We start from the raw sequence: 18,249 nt of genomic DNA, 5'->3' as shown, positions 1-18,249 counted from the left end.
TAATTTTGCGTACTTAGGCTTTGTTTTTAATGCTAGCCTTTTGTTAGAGCAATGTTTAGGTCAACTGGCTCTGTGTAATTACTAAAATTGCTTGATTCAGTAAGTGTGGTCTGTCTGCTGTACGCTCTTTTATGTGCCCAAATTAGCAAGCGGTGTTAAATTATGCAATGACGTACCCGAGGAAATTTCCACCAAAATTTGAATTATCAAACTCATCACATGCGCGTAAAGCAGAAGAATTGTTTGCGATGCACACAATCGTTCAAAGTGAATGGTCCGGCGGCACCGCGCGCGTTCAAAGTGAATGTGCCCATGCCTTGAGACCAAAATTTGAATTATCAAACTCATCCCATGCGCGTAAAGCAGAAGAATTGTTTGCAATGCACACAATCGTTCAAATTGAATAGTCCGGCAGCACCGCATGCAAAGTTTCCCTCCACATTTCCAAAATTTTGGCCTACCGCCAAAATATCTACCCCCGCCCTCCTTCCCCCTTCGCCACCCCTTTTCTCCCCAACCACAAGTCACATTTTCCCTGTTTCCTCCTTCCTTCCTTCCTTGCTAAGCTATAGCCGCTTCCTCGCTCTTGCCGTCTCGCATCCTACTGTCGGGGTCGCCATGGTCTTCTTCAAAGACATCTCCAGCGGTTCCTCCTCCAGCGACTACTCCTTCACCACCCGGGTATGCCTCTCTTCTCTCTCTCGGGCTATGACTAGGAATGAAGGATTTTTACCCAGAGGTCGATTTGAGTCGTTTCTTCCTCTTGTAGCTCCCTAAGACCATCAGTGGCAACGAATGGAGCGGGGTGGCTGAAGATCTATCTGCTCGTTGTCACCATCAATCTCCATGCGTGAAGCTAGTTGCCTTTGATTCTGTGGACAGTGGGAGGAAGTTTCTGGCATGTGCAGAGAAGGTTAGACCCCCTTTGGTTGTTACAAATTATTTGTTAGATGTGATTCAGACATTGTCACGGTCCCAACCCATTCATACCGCACCTTCAACCAAACGCATCCTAAGACAGTGTCACAGTTTGTACCTAGTATCTTAAATTGTTGCCATCTCATCGACGGTGCCATTAGAAAATTATTTGGCACCACTTCAGCAGTTTGTGCAGCCAACTTTGGTCCACACATCCGAGCAGCCAAGCAGTAAAATACTAAATCTTTATGCCATGAAGGAACTGGGCATCGGAGCAACTACGTGCTCCGGAGTCCGGGTCCCTGATTTTTTTCCGCTGCATCGGCTCGCCAGTGCAGGGCACCGGTGCGAGATGTAGGAACAATTGTCTTTACCCCAGTTTTAGCATACATAGTGGACGGCCTTAGTGCTATTAGTTCTATGTTACTAAATTTGTGCATGTACACACCTGTTAGTATCAATTTGCTGTCATCCAAACACTGTCGCTATGTTGTTGCAGTTATATTTACCTTCCTCATAAAATGTTCAATTTTTCATTTATTGTACATGAGTAAGAACTTGTAGCGTCGTTGTAGTTAATTATAGCTTCGGATGTTCCAGAATTTGGTTGTTGTCTCAGTACCAATTATTTCATTTGCACATTGATCTTTTTGAGAAGATATGTCATAATTAACATGTTTCTTTAGTTTTTCAAAATAAGCATTGGTGATTTTCTATGTTGCTATAAACTCATTTCCCCTACAATTGTTATTGATCTACTTTTAAATATTATAGGATGAACAGAAGTGTTCTTACTGGGAGTGGGTTGATCAAGAGTGGCCACAGTCTTTGAAGATGTGCCTAACGAAGTGATGACCCACAAGTATAGGGGATCTATCATAATCCTTTCAATAAGTAAGAGTGTTGAACCCAACGAGGAGCAGAAGGAAATGATAAGCAGTTTTCAGTAAGGTATTCTCTGCAAGCACTGAAATTATCGGTAACAGATAGTTTTGTGATAAGAGAATTTGTAACGGGTAACAAGTAATAAAAGTAAATAAGGTGCAGCAAGATGGCCCAATCCTTTTTGTAGCAAAGGACAAGCCTGGAAAAACTCTTATATAAAGGAAAACGCTCCCGAAGACACATGGGAAATATCGTCAAGCTAGTTTTCATCACATTCGTATGATTCGCATTCGGTACTTTGATAATTTCATATGTGGGTGGATCGGTGCTTGGGTACTGCCCTTCCTTGGACAAGCATCCCACTTATGATTAACCCCTCTTGCAAGCATCCGCAACTACAAAATAAGTATTAAGGTAAACCTAACCATAGCATGAAACATATGGATCCAAATCAGCCCCTTACGAAGCAACTCATAAACTAGGGTTTAAGCTTCTGTCACTCTAGCAACCCATCATCTACTTATTACTTCCCAATGCCTTCCCCTAGGCCCAAACAATGGTGAAGTGTCATGTAGTCGACGTTCACATGACACCACTAGAGGAGAGACAACATACATCTCATCAAAATATCGAACGAATACCAAATTCACATGACTACTTATAGCAAGACTTCTCCCATGTCCTCAGGAACAAACGTAACTACTCACAAATCATATTCATGTTCATAATCAGAGGGGTATTAATATGCATAAAGGATCTGAACATATGATCTTCCACCGAATAAACCAACTAGCATCAACTACAAGGAGTAATCAACACTACTAGTAACCCACAGGTACCAATCTAAGGTTTTGAGACAAAGATTGGATACAAGAGATGAACTAGGGTTTGAGATGAGATGGTGCTGGTGAAGATGTTGATGGAGATTGGCCCCCTCCCGATGAGAGGATCGATGGTGATGACGATGGTGATGATTTCCCCCTCCCAGAGGGATGTTTCCCCGGCAGAACAGCTCCGCCGGAGCCCTAGATTGGTTCTGCCAAGGTTCCGCCTCGTGGTGGCAGAGTTTCGTCCCGTGAGCTTGCTTACGATTTTTTTCTCGGACGAAAGACTTCATATAGCAGAAGATGGGCACCAGAGGCCTGCCAGGGGGCCCACGAGACAGGGGGCGCGCCCCCCACCCTCGTGGCCAGGGTGTGGGCTCCCTCTGGTTAATTCTTTCGCCAGTATTTTTTATATATTCCAAAACATGCTCCCATGAAGTTTCAGGACTTTTCGAGTTGTGCAGAATAGGTCTCTAATATTTGCTCCTTTTCCAGCCCAGAATTCCAGCTGCCGGCATTCTCCCTCTTCATGTAAACCCTGTAAAATAAGAGAGAATAGGCATAAGTATTGTGACATTATGTGTAATAACAGTCCATAATGCAATAAATATTGATATAAAAGCATGATGCAAAATAGACGTATCAACTCCCCCAAACTTAGACCTCGCTTGTCCTCAAGCGGAAGCCGATATCGAAAAATATGTCCACATGTTTAGAGATAGAGGTGTCGATAAAACAAAATACGGACATGAAGGCATCATGATCATTCTTATAACAGCAACATATATATACTGTCATATGATTTCTTATGCTAAAGTAACAATTCATTCACAATTTCAAGTATGAATCAAAAACTTCATTGAAAACTAACAAACTATAATCTCAGTCATTGAAGCAATTGCAAATTATCACAACATCAGAAAGAGTCAATATAAGAGATTTTCAGCAAGTCCACATACTCAACTATCATTTAGTCTTTCACAATTGCCAACACTCACGCAATACTTATGGGTATGAAGTTTTAATCGGACACAGAGAAAGATAGAGGCTTATAGTTTTGCCTCCCAACCTTTTACCTCAAGGGTAATGTCAACAGTAATAGTTCATGAAAACTCACGTCCAATTAGCTATATATATCAGGATCTTTCCAACACATTATGCTTGTCAAAGGATAAAATATAAAAAGAAAAGGTGAAAATCACCATGACTCTTGTATAAAGTATAAGAAAAGGATAAAAGATAGGCCCTTCGCAGAGAGAAGCAGAGGTTGTCATGTGCTTTTATGGTTGGATGCACGAAATCTTAATGCAAAAAAACGTCACTTTATATTGCCACTTGTGATATGGACGTTTATTATGCAGTCTGTTGCTTTTATTTCTTCCACATCACAAGATCGTATAAAGCTTCTTTTCTCCACACTAATAAATCATACATATTTAAAGAGCAATTTTTATTGCTTGCAACAATGACAACTTACTTATTTTCCTATTTTCTTAAACTAGTAGAGTGGCCCGCTCGATGCACGGGCTAGAATTTTATAAATTGAAATAACGTGAATATATTAATTGAAGTTTTAAAGTAAATTTGGAACTATCACTTATACTGTTCGTGATCGGTGGCATTTTGGAAATTCAACCCAATAGATCTCTCCATAGTTTTGTCTTTGATGATATATAAATTTATATGGGTTATCCATTTACCTGCTGATTATGCATGTTGTAGCGAGGGCATCTTCTTTAGTACCACTTTAGTTCGCCGGATTTCAAAATCAATAAGAAACATGGCCAAATCAAACCCAGAGTTCAAATATTATTGTGCTAGTAAAGACCTTGATCTCATTCTTATTTGAAGGAAGTTTTAAAAATAGTTGTGGTAGGATTGTATAATTCATGTATTTTTCCTATATAATTGGTATTAGAGGAATTTTCATCCATTTAATCTACTCTATGTTCGTTTGAACCAAAGGGATGAATATGTCACTTCTCATATGAATCAAAGTGACCCTACCTAGTTGGGTAGATAGGAACTAAATTTAAGATTTTAGGTGTTCACTATACATAATGGCATTGTTATATAACTACCACAAATATTGTGATAAATAAGATATGACATGTGCGTGTAAGATCCTTAGTAATCTTTAATTCAAGGACATATGATTATTATACTATTTTTAAAGTACTATATTCATGATCATATGTCTCTTCTTAATGTTATTATATTAATAAAAACCTTGTGAGGTAGCCTGTAGTTTTGATGCAATATAATATCAGGCGTGCGTATTAGATGTATCATATTTTATGATCCAAATAATGATGAAGGATATAGCGAAGCAGGACCAACATGTTGTTTATGTGATCTTCCTATAATGGGGATAGGAAAGCAAAAAAGAATTTATCCCCTTTAATAAGTTCGGTGACTAAATAATCTAATCCTTCTCATTTTAATTGGTTTTTGTATATGCTTCTTGATATCAATGACTTTGTCTGGTTTGACATACATAATGCTTTAGACATCCTAACGGTATCCATGATGCAAAATGTTCAGCATTATTTTGTAGATGCACATGCTTACTTTTTGTGAAAGATAAATAGAAAATAAATAAATACTTTTCCTACACATGTTATTTTATTTGATATATTTATATGTTGATAGCCAAAATTAGATCATTCTGTCGGTTAGATTTCTAGAAGTCTTCTATTTGGCAAAAGATGTCATGTTTTTTCACAAAATTCTCCGTGATATCCCCCACTTTATTTGTGCTGTAACATTTATTCATATAAACAATATGGACAAGGTGCACTCTGTAGACCGTACTCTATATAAAATACCTTCCATACATGTTCGAAAAAATTGAACTAAACAATTCAATGATGTTACATTAATTCTTCAAGTAATCTGTCAAATTGAACTAAACAATAGCGATTAATGTGCATCTTGTACCCCCTGTATATAAAAAATTCATATATATTTGAGATGTATAATTTATCTATGCGTCCCATGGTTTGCCCATCTCATGTTAATTCTTTCAGTAATTTGTCATATTGTATTAACTATTAAATAATATACAGCAAGATGTGGTTGATGCAGTTTTCCATCTGCCTATTAATTAACCACTCATGCATGCGCACCTGACAATATGTAAAGTAAAGTAAATTATAATACAGTTTAACTTATGGCTCAAAGAAATGTTCTTGGTTTGGCGCTAAGGCATCAACAACATAAAGTTAAGAACTAAAACTACATTTTGATTACCTCCTGCAAGGAATTATCCTCGCTCTCTTCACGTCCACAAAAAGCACGCCCATAAACTTGGCTGGCATCATTAACAAATCAATAGTGATTGTGCCTATCACCAATTAATTTGGGACCCCGATAACTGCCGAACGTTCGGTCTGGGAGAGCCCCAGATCAAACGACTCATTCGGTCCTGTGGGATGCATCGACCGAACGCATGCGTTCGGGACGAGAGTCACCCAGCCCGAACACCCTACCTCGGGGGCCTAGAGGCCTTTTGTTGTGAAAAAAAAAGCCCAGATTGTGCCAATTTTTACTGTGACAAAAAAAGCCCACAATTGGATGTGACTAATAAAGGCTAGATTTTGCCATGCAATGAAAATAAGTCACAAAATGCTGCAAAAATAAAAATGTATGAATGAACCATGAGATCTCTACCTCTATAATATGAATGAACCAGAAAGATCTTCTTTGCAAAGATGTCAAAATGTATGAATTTGCCATGGCAATTTTGTTGTTTACCAATCAAAAACATGGCAAATGTGCAGTGTGGATGCATATGAACTTGCCATCACTGAAAAAGTCCAAAAAAATGTAATGATAGATAGAAAATGGAAAACAAGATACTACTAAAAGAATCCCAATGGTTTCAAACAAAAAATTGCCATCATCTTTATAAACAATGTTTGCATCGTACCATGATGGCAAGAAAATATTTTTTATGCAACGGCACAAAAAGGAAAAATAAAATCATGGGAGTTAGCATCTGTACCATGATGGGAAGAAAATATGGATTAAAAATGTGTATGCTATTTTTACTATATAAATTTGTCGAAGCACAAAGCAAAAAATGCACAATCTATTGTTTAGTAATAAATTGCCGTGTTTTCTAAGTATTTTTGCCATGGCAAAATAAAAGTAAAACTTGCGATGCTGCATAGAAGTATGTTTGCCATTAGTGACAAAAATTAAAATTGCCATGTAAATTAAATAAAAAAATTCATGGGAAATAAAAGGTAAATTGGCCATGGCAATAAAGGTTAATTTTGCCATGGTGTAGAAAAATTAATAATTGGCATGCAAAAATAAAAGTAAAATCTGCCATGTTAATAAAGATCAAATAATAGTGAATCTTGCAATGACAATAAAAGTTAAAAACTGCCATGGGAATTTAGGTAAATTTGCCATGTTAATAAAGGTAAATTAGCCATGGCAAATAAAAAGTAAAACTTGCCATGGCAATAAAAGTTAAATATTGCCATGGGGATTTAGGTGAATTTGGCATGTTAATGAAGGTATATTAGCCATGGCAAATAAATAGTAAAACTTGCCATGGCAATAAAAGTTTGATATTGCCATGGGGATTTAGGTAAAATTTGCCATGTTAATAAAAGTCAAATAAATAGTAAAACTTGTCATGGCAATAAAAGTTAGATATTGCCATGAGGATTTAGGCAAATTTGCCATGTTAATAAAAGGTAAATTGTCCAAGGATAATAAATAGTAAACTTGCCATGGCAATAAAAGTTAAAAATTGTCATGGGGATTTAGCTAAATTCGCCATGTTAATAAAGGTGAAATAATTAGTATAACTTGCCATGGCAATATTTGCCATTTGTGTTGTTTTTGACAATTTAAAGAATTACAGCGACAATTTTAAAAAATAAAAAAGTTGCCATGGCAAGAAAGCAATGAATTTGCCATGATCCGAGAACTAAATTTGCCATGATCAATAAACTAAAATTTGAAAGTTTAGATGGCAAAAAGTATAAGATTAGTTGCCATGGTGTACCAAAAAAATGCTATGGTAAAAGACAATAAATTTGCGTTATGATCCAAAATCAAAAGTTTTCATGGTAAGAAATGCAATAAATCTGTAATGTACCCTAAAAGAAAAGACACAAGCATGGCAATTAAGTTTCGATGGGGACATATCCAAAATAAAAAGTTGCCATGGCAAGAATGCAATAAATCTGTAATGTACCCTAAAGAAAAGACACAAGCATGACAATTAAGTTTCGATGGGGACATATCCAAAATCAAAAGTTGCCATGGCAAAAGAGAATGTGATATATCTGTAAATCTGTAATGTACCCTAAAGAAAAGACACAAGCATGGCAATTAAGTTTCGATGGGGACATATTAACACATGTAAGATTTGAGATTCGATGGCAAAAAACATAATTTGATTGTCATAAACTGTACATTGTGGGGGTGTCCATGAACTATAGTTTCCTAGAATTGCCAAGGAAATCTAGTCCATTAGCATCTCATCATCTGCAAAAAAAGTGCCTGGACAAATAACTACACAATTCTAAATAGCGAGATCTACAAAAATTTGCAAACAAAAAATTGGTGGGAGCTAGTGAAAAAATGGCGACATCTACAAAGAAATTGTCACGATTTATTGAGAAGAACATCTATAAATTGCGATGAAAAAATAGTACTACTCACAGCTTCAGGGACATGGTAAAAAGTAAAAACATATGCCATGGCAATGTAAAACAGTATTTCGACATGGCAACATATTTTGTGTTTTCCATGCAACAAACTATGATGATTGCCATGGTAAAAAAATAATTTAAATTGGGATGGCAGCAAAAGTTGGGTTGACATGGCAAAAAACATATTTTGACATGCCATCAACTATAATTTCAAAAAAAGATTGGCATGCAATATTTGTCAATTAGCATCACAACAGAAAGTAAAAACAGTTTCTGAAAATTCATGAATGACTGAGAAAAAATGAATCACATAAAATTTGCAACATACAAACTGGGCTAAATCACCATCAGTGCTAAGCTAGTGACATAAAACTGAACCTGTTCAGGAAGACTATCTTCAACTGACGGCGAGAAGATGATGAGGATGTGCCCGTTGCCCATGGGCAGCGTATGGTAGCTGTGCTAGGAGAAGCCTACGCCGTGGAGGGCACCGTGGCGCAGGATGGCGTCGTCGCCTCCAGGCGGCCGCGCATCGGACGAGGTCGGCGGGAGAAGCAGTCGCCTTGGAGGGCGCCGCGGTGCACGATGGCGTCGTCGACTCCGGGCGGCCGCGCATCAGACGAGGTCGGCGGGAGAAGCCGGCGCCGTGGCGGCCGCCGCGACTCGCTCAAGCCGCCCTCTTCCGGACCTCCACCGTTCGTCGTCGTCCCGTGCTCGCTGCCGAAGGGTCTGGCCTCCCCTGCCTCTCCTGCCCGCCGGCGTCCCCAACCTCCAGCGCGGGTGGGCGTTGACCCAGCGTTCGCCCCGCTCGCTTGCCACATCTCGTGCGCGTAGACGCAGGCGTCCTCGAGGCCCAGCTCCCGCCCCAGCTGCTCCGGCCCGCCTCCGCCGCGCGACGCCATGATTTGGCCGGCCGTCTTCCAATCCGGCGACGAAAAGGGAGAGTGGGTGAGTGGTGTCGAGTGGGAGGGGAATGGAGCTGCGAGTGGATAAGTGGTGAAACTCGTTCGGCCGATCCAACATCATCCCGAACGCTACGCTCGTGATGACGTGGCATGGGGATGTCATCAAGATTCGGCCGACGGCTAGCACCGCGTTCGGGACGATTTGCAAAAACACAGCACGTTCGGGAGTTATTGATTCCGTTAATTTGTTGATCTGTCTTGGAGACATGGATTGAATCAGAGCTAGGCACGTTATCCAGCGTTGCATGGTGCCAGCCATATAAATGGGTGTCGTCTATGGTCGTATACTCGTGCTTCCGCGGGAGATCGGATGCCCAACTTTGACTTACGCGGTCGACGCCGAGATGCCCCACTTCGACTTCTACAAGACCTGCTTGGGCTGCAACGCCACTGCTGAGTTCTTGCGTTTCATATACATGTAGGGAAGGTGTATATATATATACGCAAGGCGATGATGTCTTTCTTGCACTTCATCTAAAGCAATGTCAAGGCATGTTTGACGTTAGTTCTATGACCAGAAAAGACGGAGATAGACTAAAAATAATTGTTTCTAAAATAAACATAACTACATGCTATAAAGTACAGGTTTGTCAGCAATATTTTCTCCAGAGATTGCCGTTAAGAGCTCTATCATTTCATTAAGAGGATTAGAGTAATTATTTATAATTAATGGATGTCATTTGCAGATAAAACATGTCAAAACCCCAGGAAAAGAGTTACTACTCGGTTTTGCGCTACAATGGTGGGTGTTCATTTGCAATCAATTCACAATCGACACATATGTTGCTTTCTTTATATTTGACATGGAGCTGATAATATCAAACATAGTATAGGCTCAGCTTCCAAAACTATAGCAGCCTTGATTTAATTTCAATGGGGTTATCAAAATTATCAAGTTTATTATCATGTAGTTCTAATCAAGATAACAATACTACGTGCATGTCACATGACTGATTGTAATCATCCCGCTAGTGTCCGGAATCTGGACAGGGGTTTGCATGGCACACGTTGAAATAGGAATTCAGTACAATTCTATTTTCAGGATGCCGGGGTCATCCAGAGAATCAGCAAAAATACTACAATTAAAGGTTACCTGTAAACTCGTGTAGCAAAAAGGAGCAAACACTGTTGTACTGGCCTATTTTTTTTGTCAGCACTGTACTGGCCAAAGACTTATCAAGGCATAAGATTTGTCCGTGGGTTCAAGAGCCATGCATGTAGTGACAATTTGTGTTGGCTTACGTAGGCCTGATCGAGCGTTTTTGCTTGTGTGTGCTAAGTCCATCCGATCCATCGGTCCTTCTGTGTACGTGCATCATCCGAGTGTCTTCCGGCGGAATACATCGGTCAGGTAGGGTAGCCATCTTTTGCTGCGTACGTGCATGCTCCGGTGGAAAGTACTCATGACATACGCGGCGGATCGGCGTCGACAGTATGCCCTAGCTACAGTATGCCGCCTGGGGCATGTATATCGGCACTTCGGCAGTCGCTAGCTTCGCTTCGTACATGTTGACGCGCTCGAGATAGAGATCGGTGTCGCGTGAGTACCTGTCGATCTAGTTGATGTTGTAGTCGTGCTAGTTGCCGATCGTCTTCGAGGGGTTGGCGTCAATGAAGCTGCTCCATCAGCTGATGTATCACATGCACCGCCAGCTGAATAATAGAACGTGCCAAGGAAGAGAGATGTACTGCGGATTGACGTGATCTGCCATGATTTGCTCCTGATGAGTTGGATTTGGGATCTGCTGTGACTTCTGCTAATGAGTTGGATTTGGGCGACGGCTGAGCATCAAGTCGCATGGAAGAGAGATGTACGAACATGCAGAACCATGGCGTGGAAAGTCTCTAGGAGAGAAGCATACATGCATGAGATATATTATTTCTTTAGGTTAAGAAGATCCATCGTTGGCAGGAAGATTATTGTTTTGAGGGATTTTGTTAGACATAGTATTATGTAATGGCAATGGTGGGTAATTTAGAGAGGATGGCAGGGTGGGTAATTTATTTGGTTTTACAGTGGATCTAACGGTTGTTGTTTTCTAATATATTAAATTAAAGGCCAGATATTTCTATTTTTTGTGTGATTTTCTAGGATATTTATCTATTTTTTGGTAGCCCATCAAATACTTTTTATATATAAATAGATATTTCAAAACGGAGAAAAATTGCTATTATAACTGTTTTGGAGTCGGTTTACTTACCGTACCACATACCTCTTCCTTTTCAGAGTCTGAGACGTTCTGGAAAGTGTCCCTTATGTATTCCTCCGGGGTTACGGTTTCAATAACATTAGTTTCAACATTTATGGGATTACCTGAGATGTAATGTTTGATTCTTTGACCGTTCGCCGCCCTCGGATTTATGCCTTCGAAGTTGTTGATTTTTATGGCACCGGAACGATAGACCTCCTCGATGACGTAAGGACCTTCCCATTTAGAGAGGAGTTTTCCTGCAAAAAATCTTAAACGAGATTTGTATAACAATACATGATCACCTACATTAAACTCACATTTTTGTATTCTTTTGTCATGCCATCTTTTAACTTTTTCTTTAAACAGTTTGGCATTCTCATAGGCATAGGTCTTCATTCATCAAGTGAGCTAATGTCAAATAGTCTCTTCTCACCGGCAAGTTTGAAGTCATAGTTGAGCTCTTTAATGGCTCAATATGCCTTATGTTCTAGTTCGAGAAGTAAGTGACATGTTTTTCCATAAACCATTTTATACGGAGACATACCCATAGGATTTTTATATGCAGTTCTATAGGCCCATAATGCATCATCAAGTTTTTTGGACCAATTCTTTCTAGATCTATTAACAGTCTTTTGCAAAATTAATTTAAGCTCTCTATTACTCAGTTCTACTTGACCACTAGACTGTGGATGATATGGAGATGCAATTCTATGATTAACATCATACTTCGTAAGCATTTTACGAAAGCACCATGAATAAAATGTGAACCGCCATCAGTCATTAAATATCTAGGGACTTCAAACCTCGAAAAAACAACTTCTTTAAGCATCTTAATAGAGGTGTTATGATCAGCACTATTAGTTGGAATAGCTTCTACCCACTTAGTAACGTAATCAACAGCAACTAAAATATGTGTATACCCATTAGAGGAATGAAACGGTCCTATATAATCAAAGCCCCAAACATCAAATGGTTCAATAACAAGTGAATAATTCATAGGCATTTCTTGACGTCTACTAATATTACCAATTCTTTGACATTCATCACAAGACAAGACAAACTTACAGGCATCTTTGAAGAGAGTAGACCAATAAAAACCGGATTGCAATACCTTATGTGCAGTTCTATCTCCAGCGTGGTGTCCTCCATAAGCCTCGGAGTGACACTTGCGTAGGATCTGTTCCTATTTATGCTCAGGTACACAACGTCTAATAACAAGCGAATACAACTGCTAAAAATTCGTTTTCAGTAGTAGCATAATTTCTTTGGGCACTGTCTAGAGTTTTACTAGCATATTGGATAACATTTAATTTTTTATCAACTCTTTGTCCTAGAACAGCACCTACAGCATAATGACTAGCATCACACATAATTTTAAAGGGTAAATTCCAATCAGGTGGCTGAACAATAGGTGCAGAAATCAAGGCTTTCTTAAGTATTTCAAATGCTTCTACACAATCATCATCAAAGACAAAAGGAACATCTTTTTGTAAGAGATTAGTCAGAGGCCTGGAAATTTTTGAGAAGTCTTTAATGAACCTCCTATAAAAACCGGCATGACCAAGAAAACTTCTTATACCTTTAATGTGTTGGGGAACGTAGTAATTTCAAAAAAATTCCTACGCACACGCAAGATCATGGTGATGCATAGCAACGAGAGGGGAGAGTGTTGTCCACGTACCCTCGTAGACCGACAGCGGAAGCGTTATCACAACGCGGTTGATGTAGTCGTACGTCTTCACGATCCGACCGATCAAGTACCGAACGCACGGCACCTCCGAGTTCTACACACGTTCAGCTCGATGACGTCCCTCGAACTCTGATCCAGTCGAGTGTTGAGGGAGAGTTTCGTCAGCACGACGGCGTGGTGACGATGATGATGTTCTACCGACATAGGGCTTCGCCTAAGCTCCGCAACGATATTATCGAGGTGTAATATGGTGGAGGGGGGCACCGCACACGGCTAAGAGATCTCAAGGATCAATTGTTGTGTCTCTGGGGTGCCCCTGCCCCCGTATATAAAGAAGCAAGGGGGAGGCAGCCGGCCAAGAGGAGAGGCGCGCCATGGGGGGGAGTCCTACTCCCACCGGGAGTAGGACTCCTCCTTTCCTTGTGGGGGTAGGAGAAGGGAAGGGGGAAGGAGAAAGAAGGAAGGGTGCGCCCCCTTCCCTAGTCCAATTCGGACCAGATCATGGGGAGGGGTGTGGCCACCTTTTGAGGCCTTTCTCTCCTTTCCCGTATGGCCCATTAAGGCCCAATACGAATTCCCGTAACTCTCCGGTACTCCGAAAAATACCCGAATTACTCGGAACCTTTCCGAAGTCCGAATATAGTCGTCCAATATATCGATTTTTACGTCTCGACCATTTCGAGACTCCTCGTCATATCCCCGATCTCATCCGGGACTCCGAACTCCTTCGGTACATCAAAACTCAATAAAACTGTCATCGTAACATTAAGCGTGCGGACCCTACGGGTTCGAGAACTATGTAGACATGACCGAGACACGTCTCCGGTCAATAACCAATAGCGGGACCTGGATGCCCATATTGGCTCCCACATATTCTACGAAGATCTTTATCGGTCAGACCGCATAACAACATACGTTGTTCCCTTTGTCACCGGTATGTTACTTGCCCGAGATTTGATCGTCGGTATCTCGATACCTAGTTCAATCTCGTTACCGGCAAGTCTCTTTACTCGTTCCGTAATACATCATCCCGCAACTAACTCATTAGTCACAATGCTTGCAAGGCTTATAGTGATGTGCATTACCGAGTGGGCCCAGAGATACCTCTCCGACAATCGGAGTGACAAATCCTAATCTCGAAATACGCCAACCCAACAAGTACCTTTGGAGACACCTGTAGAGCACCTTTATAATCACCCATTTACGTTGTGACGTTTGGTAGCACACAAAGTGTTCCTCCGGTAAACGGGAGTTGCATAATCTCATAGTCATAGGAACATGTATAAGTCATGAAGAAAGCAATAGCAACATACTAAACGATCGGGTGCTAAGCTAACGGAATGAGTCAAGTAAATCACGTCATTCTCCTAATGAGGTGATCTCTTTAATCAAATGACAACTCATGTCTATGGCTAGGAAACATAACCATCTTTGATTAACGAGCTAGTCAAGTAGAGGCATACTAGTGACACTCTGTTTGTCTATGTATTCACACATGTATTATGTTTCCGGTTAATACAATTCTAGCATGAATAATAAACATTTATCATGATATAAGGAAATATATAATACTTTATTATTGCCTCTAGGGCATATTTCCTTCATAATGTCCTTAGGACACGACATTTTTTCAATAGCATCAACTTTAGCTTTATCAACTTCAATACTTCTTTCAGAAATTTTATGCCCCAAGACAATACCTTCATTAACCATAAAGTGGCACTTCTCCCAATTCAAGACAAGATTAGTTTCTTCACATCTCTGCAAAACTCGATCAAGGTTTCTTAAGCAATCATCAAAAGAAGTTCCATATACAGAGAAATCATCCATGAAAACCTCAACAATCTTTTCACAAAAGTCAGAGAATATAGCAGTCATACATCTTTGAAAGGTAGCAGGTGCATTGCATAAACCAAAAGGCATACGTCTATAAGCAAAGGTACCGAAAGGGCAAGTAAAAGTTGTCTTTTCTTGATCCTCTTTTAACACAGGTATTTAAGAAAAACCAGAATAACCATCTAGAAAGCAAAAATGTGTATGTTTGGATAATTTTTCTAGCATTTGATCAATAAAAGGTAAAGGGTAATGATCCTTTTTAGTAGCTTTATTTAATTTGCGGAAATCAATTACCATTCTATAACCTGTAACAATTATTTATGGGATCAATTCATCTTTATCATTAGGAACAACAGTAATACCTCCCTTCTTAGGGACACAATGGACATGACTTACCCATTGAGTATCAGCAACGGGATAAATTATACCTGCCTCCAGAAGCTTTAGTATTTCTTTTCTTACCACTTCTTTCATCTTAGGATTTAACCGTCGTTGGTGATCAACAACCGGTTTCGCGTCTTTCTCCAATTTTATTTTGTGCTGGCATAGAGTGGGACTAATGCCCTTAGGATCATCAAGAGTATATCCAATAGCAGCACGGTGCTTCTTCAGAGTTTTCAATAATTTCTTTTCTTCATGCTCTAAAAGGTTAGCACTAATAATAACAGGATATATCTTTTTCTCATCAAGATAAGCGTATTTAAGAGTATCAGGTAAAGGTTTAAGCTCAAGCACGGGATCACCCTTGGGTGGAGGAGGATCCCCTAGGATTTCAACAGGCAAGTTGTGTTTCAAATAGGTCCCTGTTTAAAGAATACTTCATCTATTTCCCTTCTTTCATTCATAAACATATCATTTTCATGGTCGAGCAAATATTGTTCTAAAGGATCATTAGGAGGCACGGCAATAGAAGCAAGACCAATAATTTCATCTTTAGTAGGCAATTCTTTATCATGGGGTTTTCTACGAAATTTAGCAAAATTAAACTCATGAGACATATCCCCCAAACCAATAGTAACTACATCCTTTTGTAGTCTATCTTAGCATTAACAGTATTCAAGAAGGGTCTACCAAATATAATGGGACAAAAGTTATCTTGTGGGGAACCAAGCACAAGAAAATCAGCAGGATATTTAACTTTCCCACACAAGACTTCAACATCTCTAATAATCCCAACTGGTGAAATAGTGTCTCTATTGGCAGGCTTAATTGTAACATCAATTTCCTCTATCTCAGCAGGTGCAATATCATGCATAATTTCTTTGTATAAGGAATGAGGTATTGCACTTGCACTAGCACCCATATCACATAAGCCATGATAGCAATGATCTCCTATTTTGACAGAAATAACAGGCATGCCTATAACAGGTCTATGTTTATTTTTAGTGTCAGGTCTAGCAATTCTAGCAGCTTCATCACAGAAATAAATAACGTGCCCATCGATATTATCGGCCAAGAGATCTTTAACCATAGCTATACTAGGTTCAAATTTAATTTGCTCAGGGGGTGTAGGTGTTCTAGTATTACTCTTATGAACCACAGTTGAAGCTTTAGCATGATCCTTTATTCTAACAGGGAAAGGTGGTTTCTCAATATAAGCAGTAGGAACAACAGGATCAACATTATAAGTGGTAGTCTTTTCTTCAACTTTAATAGGTGCAACTACTTTTACTTCAACGGGAGGATTATATTTAAACCACTTCTCCTTAGGGAGATCAACATGAGTAGCAAAGGATTCACAGAAAGAAGCTACTATCTCAGAGTCAAGTCCATATTTAGTGCTAAGTTCACGGAAAACATCGGTGTCCATAAAAGATTTAACACAATCAAACTTAGGTGTTATGCCTGCCTCCTTACCTTCATCGAGATCCCAATCTTCAGAGTTGCGTTTAATTCTTTTCAATAAATCCCATTTGAATTCAATAGTCTTCATCATAAAAGAGCCAGTACAAGAAGTATCGAGCATGGAGCGATTGTTGAGAGAAAGCTGAGCATAAATTTTTTGAATAATAATTTCTCTTGAGAGCTCATGATTGGGGCATGAATATAACATTGACTTAAGCCTCCCCCAAGCTTCAGCGATGCTTTCTCCTTCGCGAGGCCAAAAATTATATATATAATTACGATCATGATGAACCAGATGCATAGGATAAAACTTCTGATGAAATTCCAATTTCAATCGGTTGTAGTTCCATGATCCCATATCATCACATAGCCTAAACCATGTCAATGCCTTTCCCTTCAAAGATAAAGGGAAGACCTTCTTCTTGATAACATCCTCGGGCATACCTGCAAGCTTAAATAATCCACAAACTTCATCCACATAGATTAGGTGTAAATCGGGATGTAATGTTCCATCACCTGTGAAAGTATTAGCTAGCAGTTTCTCTATCATACCCAAAGGAATTTCAAAGTAAACATTTTCAGTAGGTTCAGTAGGTTGAGGAGCAACTCTTTGCTCTACTGACACGGTGAAGATACCAAGGATTATGTTCCATAGTAACAAGTGACAGTAAATTTCAGCACACTATATAAATATTTCCTTACCAAATTCCACCTACCAAAGGCGCTTCACTCCCCGACAACGGCGCCAGAAAAGAGTCTTGATGACCCATAAGTATAGGGGATCTATCGTAGTCCTTTCGATAAGTAAGAGTGTCGAACCCAACGAGGAGCAGAAGGAAATGATAAGCAGTTTTCCGTAAGGTATTCTCTACAAGCACTGAAATTATAGGTAACAGATAGTTTTGTGATAAGGTAATTTGTAATGGGTAACAAGTAATAAAAGTAAATAAGGTGCAACAAGATGGCCCAATCCTTTTTGTAGCAAAGGACAAGCCTGGAAAAACTCTTATATAAAGGAAAACGCTCTCGAGGACACATGGGAATTATCATCAAGCCAGTTTTCATCACGTTCGTATGATTCGCGTTCGGTACTTTGATAATTTGATATGTGGGTGGACCGGTGCTTGGGTACTGCCCTTCCTTGGACAAGCATCCCACTTATGATTAACCCCACTTGCAAGCATCCACAACTACAAAAAAAGTATTAAGGTAAACCTAACCATAACATGAAACATATGGATCCAAATCAGCCCCTTACGAAGCAACTCATAAACTAGGGTTTAAGCTTCTGTAACTCTAGCAACCCATCATCTACTTATTACTTCCCAATGCCTTCCCCTAGGCCCAAACAATGGTGAAGTGTCATGTAGCCGACGTTCACATGACACCACTAGAGGAGAGACAACATACATCTCA

At 39.7% G+C, this 18,249-nt stretch overlaps 1 protein-coding gene across 2 annotated transcripts; it reads right to left on the bottom strand.

Moving 5' to 3' along the window:
- Positions 1-3,055: 3,055 nt before the first annotated feature.
- LOC123119604 (uncharacterized) lies at positions 3,056-9,464 on the bottom strand. 2 transcript variants are annotated; one of them, XR_006458761.1, is made up of 2 exons: positions 5,880-9,464; positions 3,056-3,165 (listed from the first exon to the last, which is right to left on the bottom strand). XR_006458761.1 is itself a non-coding variant. In XM_044539469.1 (2 exons), the coding sequence occupies exon 1, from the start codon at positions 9,205-9,207 to the stop codon at positions 8,779-8,781; it is 429 nt and encodes a 142-aa protein (XP_044395404.1). In that variant the 5' UTR covers positions 9,208-9,324; the 3' UTR covers positions 3,148-3,165; positions 8,684-8,778. The 2 variants fall into 2 exon arrangements, 1 of the variants encoding a protein (XP_044395404.1); XM_044539469.1 differs by having other exon boundaries at positions 3,148-3,165; positions 8,684-9,324.
- Between the last annotated feature and the right edge of the window lie 8,785 nt (positions 9,465-18,249).

Source organism: Triticum aestivum, chromosome 5D (genome assembly GCF_018294505.1).
Source record: "Triticum aestivum cultivar Chinese Spring chromosome 5D, IWGSC CS RefSeq v2.1, whole genome shotgun sequence".
In the NCBI taxonomy this organism is placed as follows: domain Eukaryota; kingdom Viridiplantae; phylum Streptophyta; class Magnoliopsida; order Poales; family Poaceae; genus Triticum; species Triticum aestivum.
This window is presented reverse-complemented; position numbering and strand designations above follow the sequence as displayed.